Here is a 19,736-nt window from a genome sequence, read left to right as displayed (position 1 = left end):
CACTAAATGCTACATTTATAAATCTGTCACACACTCACTTTTTTATAGTTTTGGAATTGACAAGCTCCCTGGCCTCAGATATAACTATTGTAACCCGTGTCATATCCGTCTCACCGATCTACAATCCACGTTGAATGCCACTGCCAAAATGTATCCTCCTCATCTATGGCTTTAATAATACCTCTCCCTTTTTGTCAGTCTTCTCCCTGGCTGCCTGTTCGCTTCAGGATTCATTTAAAAATCCTGACTCTTACTTTCAAAGCTCTTCGTAGTAGTTCCCCTACAACTCACTCGGCATCTAATACACTCCTAACTGGTCTCTCTGCCCATCTAATGATCTTCTTCTGTCCTCTCCTCTAACTTCTAGTTCTCATGCACTCAGGATTTTTAAATGGCTGCCCTTATGCTCTGGTATGCTCTCCCCCGGCCTATCCATCTTTCCTCCTGCGTTCGTCCATCAAAAAATCTCTCAAGACCTACTTCTTTATTAACGCCTTTGAATTTTCACGTTAATGCCCTTCCTCCCATCTTCTTTAGCTCACCTTCCTAGTACCTCTCCTGCAGCAGCCAGAATTTTTTTAAAATATTAAAAACCCTTTCCATCTATTGAACTCAGTATGTCTCTATTTTTATTTTTTCCTCTATTATTCCTAGGTTTGGAAAGAAAATATATTTAACATTGCTTTAAGCTGCTTACATTAAAAAGTAAAACATCTAAATTTTGTAGCTGCAAGGCTGCACTTTAATTAAAGTACAATTCAGAAAGTAAGATGAAAGCACTATTTTAATTTAAACATTGAAGTGCAGAATTTCCCAGGGCTGCGGCAGAGAAGTCGGTGGCTTTTGATTTGTCTCCTAATGAAAGAGAACATACAAAGCCAGTGTAAATGCACAGGGAAGCAACAGGAAAGCAAATATTTATATGATTTGACAGAAGGTCCACTAAGGTGCAGCAGGAGAGATAATGATGCTTTAGATGAAAAAAGAATAAGCGGACCTGTCATACACTAAAAACTCGCACATACAAATGTTGGTGTTGCCTATTCTCCTGCCTCCATAAACTGCTGATGTAACGTAAAGAAAATGCAAAAAATTATCTTGTACCAAAAGCACTCAATGACAAAGTATTTTGCTGCTGGGGAAAGTGCTGGCAGCCTCAGCTGCCCTCACTAAGATACTGGTAGTTGAGTGTTGAGTACATGCATTGTTTTCTGAAGCAATGCCAGACATCTGCCTGCACAAAAACATAAGAGCTTCACAATGGAAGTTTATTGAGAGGATGGCACTGAGATTCATCACCTTTGCCTTTAAGTATTATTATACCTCATATCAAATATTTGGCAGACACAAGAAGCCTTGTGTTTAACTCTGCGTTATTAGAGAGTTTTTAATGGGTTTATTTCAAACAGCGACAGAGCTGCTTTAATGCTACTTCCCTTCTGACAATATTACACAAGAGATAGTGTTAATTAAGATGTAGCTTCAAACTATGGCAACACTTATAGAATATAGAGTATTTTTTATACTTTTCTACATCTTCTCTTCTACATCTTATTAGTGCAATAAAAAGTAAGTCATGAAAGTACTTCCTGACTTAACCAGGTGAAATGAAATCCCACCTCTGCTGTTTTCTTGATCCTGCGATGAATGGGTTTTCGTACCTTGTAATTTGAGGGAATTTTCTTTGTCATTAGTTTTTATACGATGTTGATGCGCATTGTTGTTAGAACTAATGGTAAAGCTATCATTGTTTAAGTTAAAAATTATAATATACCTTTGTATTGTATGGAAAGACCAATCCCCCAGGTTAGAAGCAGAAGTAGACAAAAGGTCATACCTACTGAATTACCTTTTTGTGTATTTATGGTCTATTATAGTTTGTGGTAAAGAAAAAAAGAGGGAAGTACACAAGAAAGGACACCATTAATGAATTCAAGCAGAGCTTGCAAACTACTTCTAAAGATGATGTTTCTAAAGAAAGATGTTCTAATTTGCTAAATAGATGAGCTTGTGTTTGCTTAGGGCTTCATCGGCCAATTTGGTGCAGATAATACCTTTATTGACTAAGCAAGTTTTTGAGAGTATTTAGGTTTATTCAGTTATTTAATAAAGGTCATCTTTACCAACTTGATTATTTCCTCCCATGGCCAAAATCAAACAATTCTATACCTTTGGGCTCCATTAGAAATAAGCATGGCTCTGATAAACCTGACACATGTTATTATTTTACCTCCATGAATACGCTTTCTCCTCTTGAGCCTGCTCTGATATGTAAATTGCACTAAAAAGGTCGGAAATTACCCAAATTGCAACAGTGAACGTGTTTATCGATAGGAGTATCCTTCTAGGAAACAATATGATTTGGAGCTTCTCAGATTCTACATTTTAAAGGTCGGTTTGTCAGTAGCGTACCTAAGGGCAGAGGTGGTACAGGCAGGCTGCTTAAGGGGCAGAGGTGGCACAGGCAGGATGTTTCAGGAGCAGAAGTGGCACAGGCAGGCTGTTTCAAGGGCAGATGCCTACCACGTCAATGTCTGGTTTAGGATATAGTGATAAGGGTTATGCTACACTATGATCAATGTCTGGGTCGGTGTATAGTGATGGAGGTTGCACTGTACCACAATCAATGTCTGGCTCAGTACATAGTAATATGAGTTATGCTGTAACATATCTGTTCAGTAACTGTTATTTTTTTAAACATATTTAATTTATTTATAAGTTAATTTATATTTTCAGATTTCATTTTTTCCAGTTGACATACAGTTTACAAATTTGTGAAATAAATATTCTTGCCAAAATTAATATTTTTGTTTTAAATGGTGGATGCCACCTACAGTATCCACCCCGAGTGCCAAATACTCTAGGTACGCCCCTGCTGCTGGTTTGTACTACATATAACAGATGACATTTTTTACAACAATTTAAGTAAATAACACTTTCTGTATTGCAGTTTGGCATAATCCTGAAAACTATATTTTAATCTCAAGGGTTGAGACAATTTTAGTTGAGCTATCTATAAAAATCCATACCCTGCATGCATGGGTAAATTTCCATGACTTTCAGCAAAGTTGACTTGGAGATAATCTATCTTGTAAGGATCAAGAAAAACAGATGTATTTTTCTTAATGATGTTTAACCATACAAGTTGCATTTATACATGTTAGAAAAAATATGATTTAGTTTTGTACATAATAATTGCATAATCTAAGTATTCATTATATCATGAACAAGCAAATAGTAATTTGTGTTAGATATATAAAAATAATGGGTTTTGTACAAATTGCCAATAGGTAACCACTAAAATGCTTTTTAATCACTAATGATATTTCACTTGATTGGTTGCTATCAAGTTGCACACATGGTTAAATTAGCACTACATGTTAGTTATGAGTAAGCGCTAAGTGAGGTGCGAAATGTGTTAAGTTTTGTACAGATGTTGTTTGCTATGAATTCCCCGCACTGTTTGATACATGGATTGATTTTTGCAAAATAAACATATACGAATTGGAAAGTAGCTCTTTTTTATTTTTTTTTTTTTTTTTTTTTTTAAGCCATCAGGTGAGGGGGGACCTGGAAAGCAATTGCCCCTGTACTAGTCCTCCTATGGGAGGCAGAATTGCAGTGGGGTCAGAAAATATAATATACATACACCTTGGTGGGGTCAAGGGCTGAGGAACCATACACATATAATAGCATTTATTTAATAATAAATATAACATACCATCTATTTAATGAGGAATGGTGTGGTCATTCACATTAAGGGTTAATTAGACTGATCAGACTTAGCATTCCTGACATGCCCTTGCATGCTAACACCCCCAAAAAAACTCACTAATATACAATTTATTTGCAAATACATGTGCATGACATGGGACATCTAGCAAGTTACAGGCAAGGGCATATGAATTGAGTGACTATGCGCTTGCACAACCATTTGCCATTTTACAATCCACTATCGTCTGATGCAGATAAGATTCTAACGAAGGGATGGGGATGGAATGAGGGAGGATATATCTGGGTCCTGTATTCTTCTAGTCCATTGTATTTTAAGTGTGTAAGTGTTAGCGATCATCACTCTGCTGTAATTAGTAGGGGGTACAGAGAACACTTGGTCTTTTTAATCAATGTTTAAATGCAGTTTTAGTGTTTGCTGGGTGAGGCATTTTATTTTAGATTTTCCTGGGAATGTTAGGTGACTCATATTTGCAACTTGCAAAAAACTCATATGTTAATGACGAGTTTCAATTCACATGAACTCGATTCTCCTGTAATCAATTACCGGTATATGCAAGTCAAGTATTGTGTTTTTGGGAGTGCACATTTGAAAAGGTAGAAACTCAAGGGGGGACTTGTCCTAATTGTTGATTCCACTGCGATCAGACAGCAATGCTCTATAGTGCTGTTTTTTCTGATAACACCAGGTGTCATCAGCAGCAGAGGAATCATCAGAGATCTATGAGATCTTTACTGAGAGGTCATCGCTCACCCCACATGAAGGAAATGTCAAACCTCTCACTGTCAGTGTTATACCGAATCTGTCAGCAAGGAGCCAGTGATGATGGCTCCTACAAACAGAAAGAAGGCCATGCTGTCCTTAGACAGCCTAATTATCTATATCTGATCATGCCAAATAGCAAGGACATACCATTACATCCTAGTGGTTATTGCATCCACGCTGTTTGAGGTGTTCTAGTACATCTTCCCATTACAAGGTTGGAAGATGATTAAAAAAAAAAAAAGATTTATCTGTCAGAAAGAATGAACTGTATATGTGGAGCAGAGGTAATATAGCTCATTGATTAAAAAAATACATTCCTTTTTATATCAAGCAAATTCTATTTTCTTCAACCATTGCATTAATTACTTGATCTGCTAAGTCTGTTATGTCATGATAGAATAACATTAATATTTTAGAGCTTCTTGATCCAAGGAGAAATCTGATTGCCTCTTGGAGTCAAGAAGGAATTTTTTTCCCCTGATGGCAGAATTTGAAGAAGCTTAATTAGGGTTTTTTTTGCCTTCTTTTGGATCAAGAATAGGAAGGTTAGGTAGAAGGGTTGAACTTGATGGACTTAGGTCTTTTTTCAAACTTATGAACTATGTAACTATGATGGTCAAGTTAACTCCCAAACATGTCTAGTAATCATTAATACAGTGTCTAAGACGGATAGTTATTTTGCTAAAACTATTAGTACCTTGTTTGTTGGTATACTGCAGAAATCAATTGTTATTCACTGTGATCTTATTATCATGAATATTAGCAGTGTTGTGTTATTGTCATCATTCTTAATTGACTCAAAAAGTAGTTAGTTTTTAACATCTTAATTATTTTCATCATTCAGCTCTGTAGTCCCACATTGTTTTCTTTTACAAAAAAACAATCAGGATTGCATAGCACTTGTTTTGAAATCAATCATGCTGTCTTTGAGAAGCAGATTGTACTCTCTATTCACTAATTATTATTTTGAGAAAACAGAAATTGAGAGCAGAACAGAGCAGTAATAAAATAAAACGCACAAACCAGATTGCTGGTAAATAGATGTCAGGATCTTTAATAATCCCAGTAAATATATGAAAATATCTTCATCTCGTGTATATATTTATTTTATTCCAGACTCTTCCTGAACTCTCTTACACTGTCATTAACATTTTGTATTTCCACCCACAGATAGATAAAACAGAAGACAAGTCTTTGGAAGAACGTGGGCGAATTCTTATATCCTTAAAGTACAGCTCCCAAAAGTCAGGACTCTTGGTAGGAATCATTCGATGTGCTCATCTGGCAGCAATGGATGCAAATGGGTACTCAGATCCCTATGTAAAAACGTAAGTTTGAGATGTCTTTTGCAAACTTTACAGGTTATCATGTGATAAACTATAACACTTTAGTATATATGTAAGATCAAGTAGCTATATCTAATCTGACAGAATTTAAATTAATCATGTTGTAGCATAATGATATTTGCAAAATTTAAATAATCATTAAGCATCATCTTTTTTAGACTTTTTAATTAAGAATTACCATTACCAGATAATACTACACTATATGGACAAAGGTATTGAGACACCTGGCCATCACACCAACAAGGACTTTTATGACATTCCATTCTAAATACATAGACATTAATATAAAGTAGGTCCTCTCTTTGCAGCTATAAATGCTTCCTCTCTTCTGAATCCAAGATTTTGGATTGTTTCTGTGGGACTTTGTGCCCATTCATTAGTAGATCATTTGTGAGGTCAGGCACTGATGTGGCTCACAATCTCCATTCCAGTTCATCCCAAAGGTGTTTGATGGGGTAGAGGTCAGGGAAGTTTGCGGGCCAGTCAAGTTCTTCAACACCAAACAAATCCAACCATGTCTTTATGGACCTCGCTTTGTGCACCACTACAGTGCCCTCCACCTATATTGGCACCCTTGGTAAATGGGCACAGAAGTATCACGCACATCGTACAATAGAACCTGTAGTCAGCTAGAACCGCACGGGCAAAGTCCAATAGACAGATATCAGAGGTAACCAGCGTAGAATGGTCGAAAAACAAGCCAAGGTCAGGAAGCCGGAAGTCAGGATCGTCGTGGAATAAGCCGAGGTCAGGAAGCCAGAAGTCAGGATAGTCGTGGAGGAAGCCAGAATCAAACGCCAGGAAAACAAGAACAGGAACAACCCGAGTCGGTAACAGGAATCAAAACAGGAACGCTTACTGAGGAATAGACACTATCAAGATAGGTACGACCATCAGAAGGCAAAGCTGGAGGGTTTCTGAGTCCCTTAAATAGGAGGATCAATTTGGCGCCAAAAAAGAGTCTCCCACCAATTTTCAACAAGTCCGTTACGTCACTTCCGGACTGCGTCCATCTTGTGATTGGCGAGATCGCAAATTTCTAAAAAGAGCGGTAGTATCGGCTGGCGCCACTAGGTGGCGTGCAGAAGATCGTGTGCACGTGGCAGGACCGGACCTGACTCCAGTAGGCGGCGGGAGGTCTCCCTCTTCTCCGCGGTGGTTGTGGCTGCTGTGACGAGGTGGGGGGTCTCCCCCTTCTCCGCGGCAGCTGCTGATCCGAGGACCGGGAGGGACCAGCAGCCAGGTACGTAACAGTACCCCCCCTCGAAGGGGCGACCCCTGGAAAGACCAACACGTCTCCTGGCAAGGAAGACACGTACCAGACGAGGGGCTTTGAAACGAGCAGCGGGAACCCAGGAACGATTCTCCGGTCCAAGTCCTCTCCAGTGGATCAGATACTGCCAACTCCCTTGTTGTCTGCGAGTAGCCAGAATCGTTTGAGGACATTGCCGAAGGGAATCTGCGACAGAAGCCCCCGCGGCAGAAGGTCTCACCGTAGTAAAGCGATTGCACATCAGAGATTTCAGAAGAGAGACGTGAAAAACTCGAGGAATCCGGAGGGTTCGGGGTAACAGGAGTTCGTAAGCTACCGGATTGACCGGGTGAACGATAGGGAAAGGACCAATAAAACGTGGAGCCAATTTCATGGATGGTACCCTCAGTTTGAGATACCTGGTGGATAACCAAACCCTCTCTCCCGGCAAATAAGCAGGGGCACAGGAACGTTTCTTATTAGCCTGACATTCTTGTCACCTGCCCGCCAGTCGCAGTGCATCCTGCACTGATGACCACGTAGCCCGTATGGTAACCAGCCTCTCCTGTAGTGACGGAACCGCAGAGACGAGAAACGCCCCAGGAAAAGGCTGAGGATGTAGACCGTAAAGGCAGTAGAAGGAGGATACTCCCGTAGACTCCTGCACCGAATTGTTACGGGCAAATTCAGCAAAGGGTAGTAGATCAACCCAGTTGTCCTGGTGGTTGTTGATGAAAAGGCGTAGATATTGCTCCAGATGTTGGTTGGCCCTTTCAGCTGCCCCGTTAGATTGGGGATGATACACGGACGAGAAGGCCAGAGTAATACCCAAGGCTTTAGTGAATTCACGCCAGAAGCGTGCTATGAATTGTGAGCCTTGGTCGGAGACAATCTCGGTCGGTAATCCGTGGAGACGGACGATCTCGCGTACGAAAACGTCAGCCAACGTAGCAGCAGAGGGTAACTTCTTCAACGGAATCATGTGAGCCATTTTAGAAAAGCGGTCAACCACCATGAGTATAACGGTATGACCTCTGGAGTTGGGAAAGTCAACGATAAAGTCCGTTGCTATGTGTGTCCATGAGGGAAGTGGCAGAGGGTGAAGCAGTCCAGCGGGCGGTCTCCTGGAGGACTTGTTGGCCGCGCACTTTGTACAGGACTGAACAAATGAAGCAACGTCCTTGGCCCAACCTGGCCACCAAAAAGTTCTGGAAACGAGATCCTTAGTGCGTGTAACCCCCGGGTGTCCTGCCGTCCTGGAACCATGGGATATGCGGAGGACTCGAGACCTGAAACGAACCAGAACGAACAGCTTGCCAGCAGGTAGAGACACTGGAGCTTGCGACTGCACCCTGATGATACGATCCAGGAGAGGGGTATGACAGGTAAGGTGGATTGCAGCTAGGACCTTGGCCGCCGGTACAATCGCCTCAGGTTCGTGATTCTCCTCATCTGGAAAGGTGTGCATTTGTGAGACAGCGTCGGCCTTGGGGTTCTTGGACCCCGGACGGTAGGTCAAAACAAAGGGAAACCGGGACAGGAACAAGGACCACCTGGCTTGTCGAGGATTGAGACATTTCGCGGTCTCCATATATTGCAAGTTCTTATGATCCGTCAGGATCAAGGTTGGAACCTGTACACCCTCCAGAAGATGTCGCCACTCTTCTAGAGCCAGTATAACCGCCAAAAGTTCTTTGTTGTCGATGTCGTAATTCCTCTCCGCAGACGAAAATCTCCTGGAGAAATAGCCACACGGGTGTAGTGGCCCACTGAAAGAGGCTCGTTGAGAGAGAACGGCCCCCACCCCAGTCTCAGATGCGTCCACCTCCAGGACAAATGGTAGTAGGAGCACAGGAGCTGTGATAAACCTCTCCCTCAACCGGTCGAAAGCGGAGACGGCAGCAGGTGGCCATACAATAGTGTTGGCCCCCTTCTTAGCGAGGGGCGTCAAAGAAGCAGCAATTTTAGAATAGTCTCTGATAAAACGTCTGTAATAGTTGGCAAACCCCAAAAAACGCTGTAGTGGTTTCAGACCCACGGGTTGCGGCCAGTCCCTGATAGCACGTACTTTAGAAGGGTCCATCTCAAACCCCTCCGGGGTGATGACGTAACCCATGAACAAAACCTTGCGAACCTCGAACGCGCAATTCTCCAGCTTGGCGTAGAGCCCATGTTGCCATAATCGGTGTAGCACCTGAGCCACCTGTGTGCGATGAGTCGAAAGGTCCGAGGAATAGATCAAGATGTCATCTAGGTATACTACGACGAATTGTTGAAGAAAATCTCTGAGGCAATCGTTGATGAACTCCTGGAAGACGGCTGGGGCATTGCATAACCTGAATGGCATAACTGTATATTCATAATGTCCTGATCGTGTATTAAACGCAGTCTTCCATTCATTGTCCGCGCGAATTCGAACAAGGTTGTAGGCACCCCGATCAAGATCAAGCTTAGTATAGATGGTGGCTCCGCGCAATTGGTCGAAGAGTTCGGAAATCAGCGAATCGCGTAGAGCTCTACACGCATCGCGTAGAGCTCTACACGCTGCCCGGACTAAGCACCGGGGACTCAGATGCAGGGGACCTGGATCCTCCTATGTTATCCCCCCCCACAACTTACCGGTGCTTCTGAGTCCCCGGTGCTTAGTCCGGGCAGCGCGTAGAGCTCTACGCGATTCACGTAGACAACTTCCGCTCAAGCGCGTAGAGCTCTACATGCTGCCCGGACTAAGCACCAGGGACTCAGAAGCACCGGTAAGTTTGGAGGAGGGAGAGGGAGGGAGTGTTAAATGGACGGGGGGGCATAAGGCATTTCTGGAGGCAGAGTGCTCTGTGAAATGCCTTTTAACCCCCTTAATGCCACTCTGCCTCCAGAAATGCCTTTTAACCCTCTATGCGCCACTCTGCCTCCTGAAATGCTTTATACCTCCCTATATGCCACTCTGCCCCATAATATGCCTTTTAACCCCCTAAATGCCAGAGTGGCATATAGGGGTATAAGGCAATTCTGGAGGCAGAGTGGCACATAGGGGGGTCAAAAGGCATATCATGGCGCACAGTGGCATATAGAGGGTTAAAAGGCGTATCATGGGGCACAGTGGCATTTAGAGGGTATAAGGCATTTCTAGGGCAGAGTGGCAAGCCTGGGGGCAGATGTGCATAACTTTCTGGGGCAGGTTGAAAAAAAAGAAATAAAAACAAAAACAACATATTTTTCTCAATCATAGCTTTTATTAACCCCTTCAGGACCGGGATTTTGATACTAACGTGTCGCTAAAGGACCGGAGCCGTTTTTGTGTTTTTGCCATGTCTTTCTTCAACTGTAATTTTTCTCTTATCAATTGGTGCACCCACACAAATCATATATTGTTTTTTTCAGCACAAGTAGGGCTTTCATTTGAAACCATAGTAAGCTGGGTAGTACATTGTTTTGTTTGAAAAAAACTGGAAAAAGTGGGGAAAAAATGAAAAAAAACGCATTTTTTTACAGTTTTGTATACATACAAATTGTACACACATTAAACCAATGGGAAAAAATTATCCCAAATATATTCATTAACTTGTCCTGATTTGGAAACCACCCAACATGGCCAGGATTTTTATCTATTTTGACCAGTATAGGGCAAATATTGCAAGGCATGCATCACGTTTTTGAAATGTAATTTTTTTCAAATTTGGCATGGTAGTCTAATAACTGCAATAGTTGTCACAGATACTGATTACCCCCCCCAAAATTATATGTTTATGAACAGTAGATAAGTCAAGGTGTACAACTAGGGTCATTTTGACACTTTTCAAACAGGGATTTTATCGCCAATTGCTGCCAAATTTTGAGGTATTTTTATATTTTTGGGGTTTTTTTTGCATATGTTGCAATGTTGCTTTAGATTTTATATTATATTTTGTATAGAATATGTGCAACTGCAGAACAAAACACCAAATTGTGTTCACCAACATCCTCCGGTTCCAACAAGGCCTCACATGCATGGTTCATGCATTTTTTGAGGAAGCTATGAGGGCAAAACTGGAACATGCGCATTTTCGTTTTCACATTTGGAATTTTCAGAAATTGGTTTCCTGGGCCCATATCCCATTTGGGACATTTTGGAAGCCCCCTGCTGTAAATTACCCCATAAAAGTATATATTTATGAACAGTAGACAAGTCAAGGTGTTCAACTAGGGTAGTTTTGACAGTTTTCAGCTAGCCTTTTCTTCACTGATGTCTGCCAAAGTTCACGGAAAATTTATTTTATTGTGTTTTTAACAAATACATTTCAATGTTAAAATTTATTTCTTGCACAGCATATGTGCAACAGTGGAAGAAAGCACCACATTTTGTTCACCAACACCCCCCGGTTCCAACAAGGCCTCACATGCATGGTTCATGTATTTTTTGAGGAAGCTATGAGGGCAAAACTGGAACATGTGCATTTACATTTTTTTAAATATTTTTTTTCATCAGATTACTTGTAAGTGACAGGTTTAGGCCGCTGACATCAATCAGGGAGACCGATCAATAATCAGCGACTTAAAATGTCACCGACAAGTGATCAGGTAATAATTATGATTTTTTCATTTTATTAATAATTTGTGTTTTTTCAAAATTACCCTAGATGACCCCTCTCTCTTTGTAGAGCAGGGTCATCCGTGGGCTGCCATAATGATCCGATCACTCCTATTGGCCAGGAGCGATCTGATCAGCCCAGCATTTGACCTGGAAGCACCCTGGACTTTCAGGTCAGTGCTGTTATTTTTTTTAAAATTATTATTATTATTTTATTAATTTTTTTTTATTTATTTATTTTTTAATTTTTTTTTTTTTATTATTATTATTATTTTTTACATTATTTTTTTTAACTCTTTCAATGCTGATGCTCCATTGAAGCACAGCATTGATTGATATTTAGTCCCCACAAGCTTGTGGGGACTAATATTAACCCCTGCAATGCTGCGATGGGGGTCATACACAATCGCAGCATTGAAGGGGTTAATTGAGGAAGAGGGGGTAGGGGTTAACTGAAGAAGGGTGGGGGCGGGGGGGTCTGGTCTCCACACTCATGTGGAGACCAAAGAACCCTGTCTCCCTGTCCCTGAAGCTGCCTCTGGCAGCTGGGACACAATCTCCAATAGACTGGAGATTATAGGGGAGGAGTCCCTCTGATCAGTCCTACAGGACTGATCAGAGGACTTCTGGGGGCTCGTTTTTGCTGTTGCTGGTCTGCCTGGGCTTCCAGGCAGACCACCAGCAGCAGAACCCCCTAAAAACCGGGAATTAACCCCTTCAATGCCGCGATCGCGGCATTGAAGGGGTTAACGCTGCACTGACGCTCTCATGGAGCGATCAGGCAGCAGGGGGGTGTTGGATCCCTGAAGCTGCCTGTGGCAGCTGAAACCGCGATTGCAGATTTTTCTGCAATCGCTGTTTCTGCCTACAAAATCACTCCGTGGGAGTGATCGTGGGCTTGGGGGCGGGCTTAGACAGGCTATGCTGTCTGCCCAGGACTCCTGGGCAGACAGCAGCAGCAGCGCCCCCACGATCACCGCGATTGTGGTGATGTGGGGGCGTTTTTTGGAGGAGACGTACCTGGTACGTCCCGGTCTACCGGTGACTGTTAACCAGGAAGTACCAGGTACGTCCTGGTACTGAAGGGGTTAACAAACAATAGTTCACATAGTTTACATGAATTAACATTTACTGGTAAAACTTTTTTCCTATAGGGTCGTCTTATATTCAGGCTTTTTCTTTTTTTCATTAATTAATATTAAGATTTTGGGGGGTCGTCTTATAATCAGGGTCGTCTTATAATCGAGCAAATACGGTACTCTGCTCTCATGAACATCAAACAATTGCAAATGTTAATTCAAAAAATCTAAATTGTTTAATATATGTGTAGCATAATTATTGTCACCTCTATGAATTCATATGATAAAATATATTTAAAGTATATTCCCATTGATATTTTATATTTTTTTTAGTACAACTGGGTGACTAGGAACAGGAAATTGTTCAACCATGACTTCACATAGCAAAAGCATTGAAAAGGCCCATTTCCACCATCAGGGCAATGATTAAAAAGTTTCTGTCAATTGGAAGAGGAGAGTGTGTCTGTAAATCTCTAAGGATCACATCTGAAGAATTACAGAAGTTAGTTGTGTTTTGGGGTCAGAAAGTGTCCAAAACTGCAATCTGGCATCACCTACATCACCACAAGTTGTTTGGAAGGGTTTCAAGAAAAAGCCCCTATTCTCATCCAAAAACAGTCAACAATCAACCGAAGTCAAACGTCTTCAGTTTGCCAAACACTACCGGAACTTCAAATTAGAGCCCTGCGCGGGACGGCTTTTTTAATCCCACTCCCGCTGTTTTTAATCGCGCTCCTCCCCGCTCCCGCAATGGGGGTTTTCTGCTCCCGCCATATTTGTGGCCAATCCCGCCCGCTCCCGCCACATTTGTGGCCAATCAGGTAACATCCTTACCTGATTTCCCGCGCAGTCCCGCAAGGCTGCCCTCGAGCTGTTCCCTCACAGCGTCTCTTCTCTTGCTCCGCCCAGGAACAAGGCGGAGTCACAGGAAGTGACGTGATATCACGTGACTCCGTTTTGTTCCTAGGCCGAGCAAGATAGGAGACACTGTAAGGGAGCAGCGAGAAGGCAGCCTTGCGGGACTGCGCGGTATTACCGGGACCCGCAGGTACAGTGCCTGACCGCCCGCTCCCGCCCGCAGCCCCAGCAAGACCGCCCGCGCCCGCTAGTTTTTTGGCGGGACCCGCCTCCCAATGGAGTCCTCTACTTCAAATGGGATCGGGTGGTGGGTTTGGCACACATAGAGGTAGCCATATATATATAAAAGTACCTCATGCCCATGATTAAATATGATGGTGGCTCTTTAATGTTTTGGGGCTGTTATTCTGAAAGAGGACCTGGACATTTTGTTAGGATACATGGCATCATGGACGCTATTAAATATCAACAGATATTAAAACACTTGACTGCGTCTGCAAGAAAGCCTAAAAGGAGCTGTGGTTGGATATTCCAGCAGGACAACGATCCAAAACATACATTAAAATCAACACAAAAAGGATTTACTGACTGTAATATAATGGTCCTACCATGGTCATCCCTGTCCCCTGACTTGAACCCCATAGAAAACCTGTGGTATGAACTGAAGAGGGAAGTCCACCAGCGTAAATCTCAAAATCACTTTGTTTGCACACTTCGTTGGAACAGTTTGGGGAAGACCCTTTTTCATTCCAGTCAGAGCCGGCCTTAGGTGTTCTGGCGCCCTGTGCAGACTACTCCTCTGGCGCCCCCCCCATCCCAAAAAAAGAAAGGAAAAAAAACTTGTAACAAAACCCCAATCACTATATACTACGCCAAACATTGATGTGGTGTAGGCCTACCACTTCATTGTCTGGCTTACTAGTAGGGATGCACCGAAACGAATTCTGGACTGAAAACGAAAGTGCAGCATTTACCTGGCCAAAACCGAATATGACCCCCCCACACCATAAAAAAATCTAACACTTTTATTTAAAGTAAGTAACACACCAAAATAGGACAAAACAATTAAATAACATATATATAGATTAACAGAAATCACATTCCTATCATGCCCAGGCATACCCAGATTCCAGGATGTACTCGCAGACTTGGCATGATAGGAGTATGATTGCCCTATCTCACTCGACCTTCTGCCCTATCTACCCCTTCTCACTCCCTTCTCCCTATCTACCCCCATCTACCTATCTACCCTTTCCCTCTTTGAAGTTCACTTACCTTTCAGGAGTCCTGCGGTGGGGGTGCAAGGCCTCTGCCTCCCAGCTCTGCCACTGTATGGAACAGTATAGAGTGATGGGAGTTATGATGTACTTTTAGAGCATAATTAGATCATGAAAAAGACATTGGAAATGGTACAGCATAACACCCATCACTCTCACACATTTACCAATCCACACGCATACCAATCCACACGCATACCAATCCACACGCATACCAATCCACACGCATACCAATCCACACATATATACCAATCCACACGCATACCAATCCACACGCATACCAATCCACACGCATACCAATCCACACGTATACCAATCCACACACATACCAATCCACACATATACCAATCCACACATACACCAATCCACACATATATACCAATCCACACACATACCAATCCACACACATACCAATCCACACATATACCAATCCACACATACACCAATCCACACATACACTAATCCACACATACACTAATCCACACATATACCAATCCACTCTCACTGAATGCTTTCCTACCTTTCCTCTTTTCTCCTTACAGCTCCTTTTCCTTCTCTTCGCTCCTCTTCTTCAGTTCTTCTGTCTTCTTCCGGGTCAGAGGGCACGGACAGCGGTGGGCGCGGCTTCAGTGTTGTGCGCCGGGATCTGACAACAAACCCCGGCGCACAGCAGCTGTTGCCGCGCGGATCACAAGGGAGATCCTTGAACCGGCCTAAAATCACTCAAGGGAGCCGGAGGTCTGTTAAAGACTTCCGATACCGCTCCCTTGCAAAGCTGCTCCTCCAGCGGCGGACATTACTGTCCGTCTCTGGAGGGGTGCCGGATGCCCCCCTGATGAGCGGCACCCGGTGCGGTCGCACAGGTCGCACACCCCAAAGGCCGGCCCTGATTCCAGTGCACAAAGCAAGATCCAAAGGTGCAACTCACTGCTCTTCTCCATGGTCCCATTTACACACCACTTAAGGCTGCTTAAACCAGAAATTCACTGGCAGGAAAGGGATCACTTTGAAATCAATGGGAGTGTTTTCTGTGCATGTACACCGGGATCTTGTTAGCCTCCTAGGAAGTCGCCTGGAAAGCCAGCACTGGAGCTGGCTGATGGCGAGTATAGAAAGCTAGAGGTTTCTTCAGCCAAACAGGCAAATGCATAGGGGATTCTGCAGAACCCCCCAATGCATTTGTGAGGGACAAAAAAGCCATTATTTAAATAGGATTCTCCTTTGATAACCGGAGTGCCCCTTTAACCTGTTGGCATTTCTTCTCTACTTATGTGCCATGCTATTTTGCTATTTTCTCATGTGTAATCATGAAAGGAGGGCTTCTTTATCTCAAAGATGATAATAATAATAATAATAGCAGTAGTAGTAATACTACTTCTACTACTAATAATAAAATACTGACACCTATCTATGGAATAATGCCTAGTCAACATTGCAGAGGGTGTGATAAAAATTTATAGTTTTATTTCTGACTGCTATTCGAGAACGTATACTTTTGTAATCAATGAAGCTACAGTCCCAGCATAGGAAATTTGGACGCAATTACAGCAATGAAAGCATACCTTTTTGTAAATGACAATGACAAAGGTGTGGGAGGTGTTTCCAAACTGAAATCAATATATTTTGAGCTTTTTAAATATTTTGTTTCATAAATATGAAAGAGGGAAATTACAACAGAATGAAAGTGCTGAAAACCTTCATCTTCAAACATGTGATGTATATAATTTTAAACATGATTTTAACCTGATAATTTTTTGAGACTGGCAGCAAAGTAATATATTTTTAAAAATTTAACATAATTCCCAAGAAATATTGTGAAAATGATCCTAATACATGCATGTCATATAAAACAAATAAGTGCCACTGTCTTTATTTCCACCTAATTAGAGCTCATGAGACTTAATGCAAAGTTGGACTGTCACCCTAAGGGGAATCTCAGTTGTTCACAACAAATGGAAACACATGACAAATTGGAATTGTTGTCCCTGTATGCAGATTGAACTTGCCTTTTATAAAATACCATAGGGAACCAAAGGAAAATATTCATATGACTGGCAGGACTAGGGAATTACAGCAATAGGTAGACTTGCTAATCGTACTGTCTGCAAGTCATTATCCTTTTCATAAACATGTGTATAGTAGACTATGTTTGACTTTGTGAAATCAAAAGGAAAAAGCATGCCCAATGGTGATTTTTAACATTTTGAGTACAGGCAAATATATTTTTCATTGTTAAAACGTATTCCAGGTGAAGTAAAGCCACATAAATTGTTTTGTGCATTGGGGTACAGTCATGCTGGAATAGAAAAGGGTCTTTCACATACTGTTCCCACAAAGCTGGAAGCATAGCATCGTCCAAAATGCATTGTATTGGTGTGGAAGAACTTAGCTAGCCTGCACAGAGCCCTGACCTCAACCCCATCAAACACCTTTGTAATGAATCCAACATCAGCGCGTGACCTCACAAATGCTCTACTGAATGAATGGACAAAGATTCCCACAGAAACACTCCACAATCTTTTGGAATGTCTTCCCAGAAGGGTGGATGCTGTTATAGCTCCAAAAGGGGGGGGCAACTTCATATAAAAGTCTATGTATTTAGAATGCAATGTCATCAATGTCCCTGTCAATGTAATGGTCAGGTCCCAATACTTGTGTCCATATAGTATATATGTATATGTATTGGAGGGAGTACAGAGCAGTGGTTACAATGCTACAGATTTGGGCTGTATATCTAGACAAAAAAAATATCAGTTGTTTAATAGGGTTCTTGAAATCCAACTTGGGTGCTCATAGGAGTATGCGTTGGACATGTTCTTTCCGCATATATAATCTGTAACAAGTTCATTGCTGTGTTTACCTGTTGTCAGGAGATGTTAGAAAATCTATGTTAGGGAATTATTATAAATTTATTAAGATTTATGAAGAGATGAGTTTTCATTTGGCCAACAACTAAGAATTTAGATTGTATTAAGTCTACATGGAACTGTCTCTTTTTGTGTACACAATCCAGGGCATAATCGAAAGGGGCCAGGTATAGGTACAAGATGTCCTGGTTTCGCAGTATGGTGACATATTCCAATATGCGTAAAGATTATACGATACAAGTGTTTTGCCTTTTTATTCCTTTTTTTGACTCTCCTGGTCTGAACTGAATGTAAATGGTTATGCTCAATTTTCCAGCTGTCACTTTTTGCTGTCATACTTAAAATATAAGTACATACATAACATACATAAGTAACATTTTGTACACAATACAGTGGCCCGCTACCTGCAGTAGTGACATAGGTAGTGGCCCAAAATATTAAAATCAAAGCAGCACTGGCCCATAGGCCCTTTCTACTTGCCAGTCCTGCACTTATTGTTGATTTATTTCACAAATTTAACTGATGACATTATGCAGAGGAAATCATTGATACTGAGCTTTTTTTAATAAGAGTATGCTTTATAATATAAAATGGCATATTTAATAAGCACAGAAAAAAAGATACTATGGCCATTTTGAGATGATGACATCGTAATGCTATCTTTTCATCATGACAGCTATTGATTGACCACATGCAGTAAGATTTGTAAATGAATGATGTATTTTCACATAGCTGTTAGAATTTTCATGATAAATGTGAGAAAAAAGTGTAGAAATACTGCTAATGAGATCTTATTCTTAAAAACCATAGAACCCATGTGTCTACAAAATATATATATATATATATATATATATATATATATATATATACTCATATTGATCTGGGAATTCTCTCTCAATAAGGAAGACTAGTAATTTTTCTCCTGTACAGTTTTCTCTCTTTTTTTCCTGACATTTATGTTATAATTAAACACATAGTATTGCACACCGTAATCGTGAGACATGTACCATTTCAGCAAATATTAATAATAAAATGTGAGTAGGCCAGCAATGATGTACTTTAGACCTTAAAGATTGGTGATTATTATTGTGTTGCTTGGGGATTGATTTACTGCTGCTACCGTGTTTCCCCGAAAGTAAGACAGCGTCTTACTTTCTTTTTATCCCTAAAAGCCCCACTATGTCTTACTTTCGGGGTATGTCTTATATTGGGAAAAATTTTTCGAATTTAATGCTTTCCTACCTTTCCTTTCTTCTTTCAGCTTCTTTTCCTCCTCTTCGCCAGTTCTTGTCTCCTTCCGGGTCAGAGGGCACGGACAGCGGTGGGCGCGGCTTCAGTGTTGTGCGCCGGGATCTGACAAGAAACCCCGGCGCACAACAGCTGTTGCCGCGCAGATCACAAGGGAGCGGTATCGGAGGTCATTAACAGACCTCCGGCTCCCTTGAGTGATTTTAAGCCGGGTTGAACCCGGCTTAAAATCACTCAAGGGAGCCGGAGGTCTGTTAAAGACCTCCGATACCGCTCCCTTGCGAGCCTGCTCCTCCAGCGGCGGACATTACTGTCCGTCTCTGGAGGGGTGCCGGGTGCCGCAGGTTGGCACCCCCTGGAGTGTGGCGCCCTGTGCGGTCGCACACCCCAAAGGTCGGCCCTGCTCTAAGGGGCCGGCCTTAGGGGTCTGCGGCCGCACAGGGTTTAAATAAAAACATCGGGGGTTTTTTTCAACTTTATTTAACATCCTCCATGTTAAATAAAGTTAAAAAAACTTTATTTAACATCCTCCATGTTAAATAAAGTTTTTTTTAACTTTATTTAACATGGAGGATGTTAAATAAAGTTAAAAAAAAAACCCCGATGTTTTAATTTAAATCCTGTGCGGCCGCAGACACGTAAGGCCGGCCTTGGTGGGGACTTCCCGGCCCCTTAGAGTGGCGGACCCGGTCGCAGGTGCGGCGGGCCTAAGGGGCAGGCGCCCCTTATGCCCTGCGTTAATGCGGC

General features: G+C 42.0%; 1 protein-coding gene across 2 annotated transcripts in view; it reads left to right on the top strand.

Annotated features, from left to right (window-relative positions):
- LOC149300973 (double C2-like domain-containing protein beta) overlaps nt 1-19,736 on the top strand; it is a 216,649-nt gene that overhangs the window by 152,506 nt on the left and 44,407 nt on the right. For both annotated transcript variants that reach the window (XM_089484551.1, XM_089484550.1), the window contains one exon: nt 5,669-5,826. In XM_089484551.1, the coding sequence (XP_089340677.1) occupies nt 5,669-5,826 (158 nt within the window). The remainder of the gene's footprint in view (nt 1-5,668; nt 5,827-19,736) is intronic.

This window comes from Sceloporus occidentalis, unplaced genomic scaffold (assembly GCF_023333645.1).
Source record: "Sceloporus occidentalis isolate IW3139 unplaced genomic scaffold, rSceOcc1.0.p SCAF_22, whole genome shotgun sequence".
NCBI classification, from domain to species: Eukaryota; Metazoa; Chordata; class Lepidosauria; order Squamata; family Phrynosomatidae; genus Sceloporus; species Sceloporus occidentalis.
Note: the sequence above shows the minus strand (reverse complement) of the source record. Positions and strands in the feature narration are given on the sequence as shown.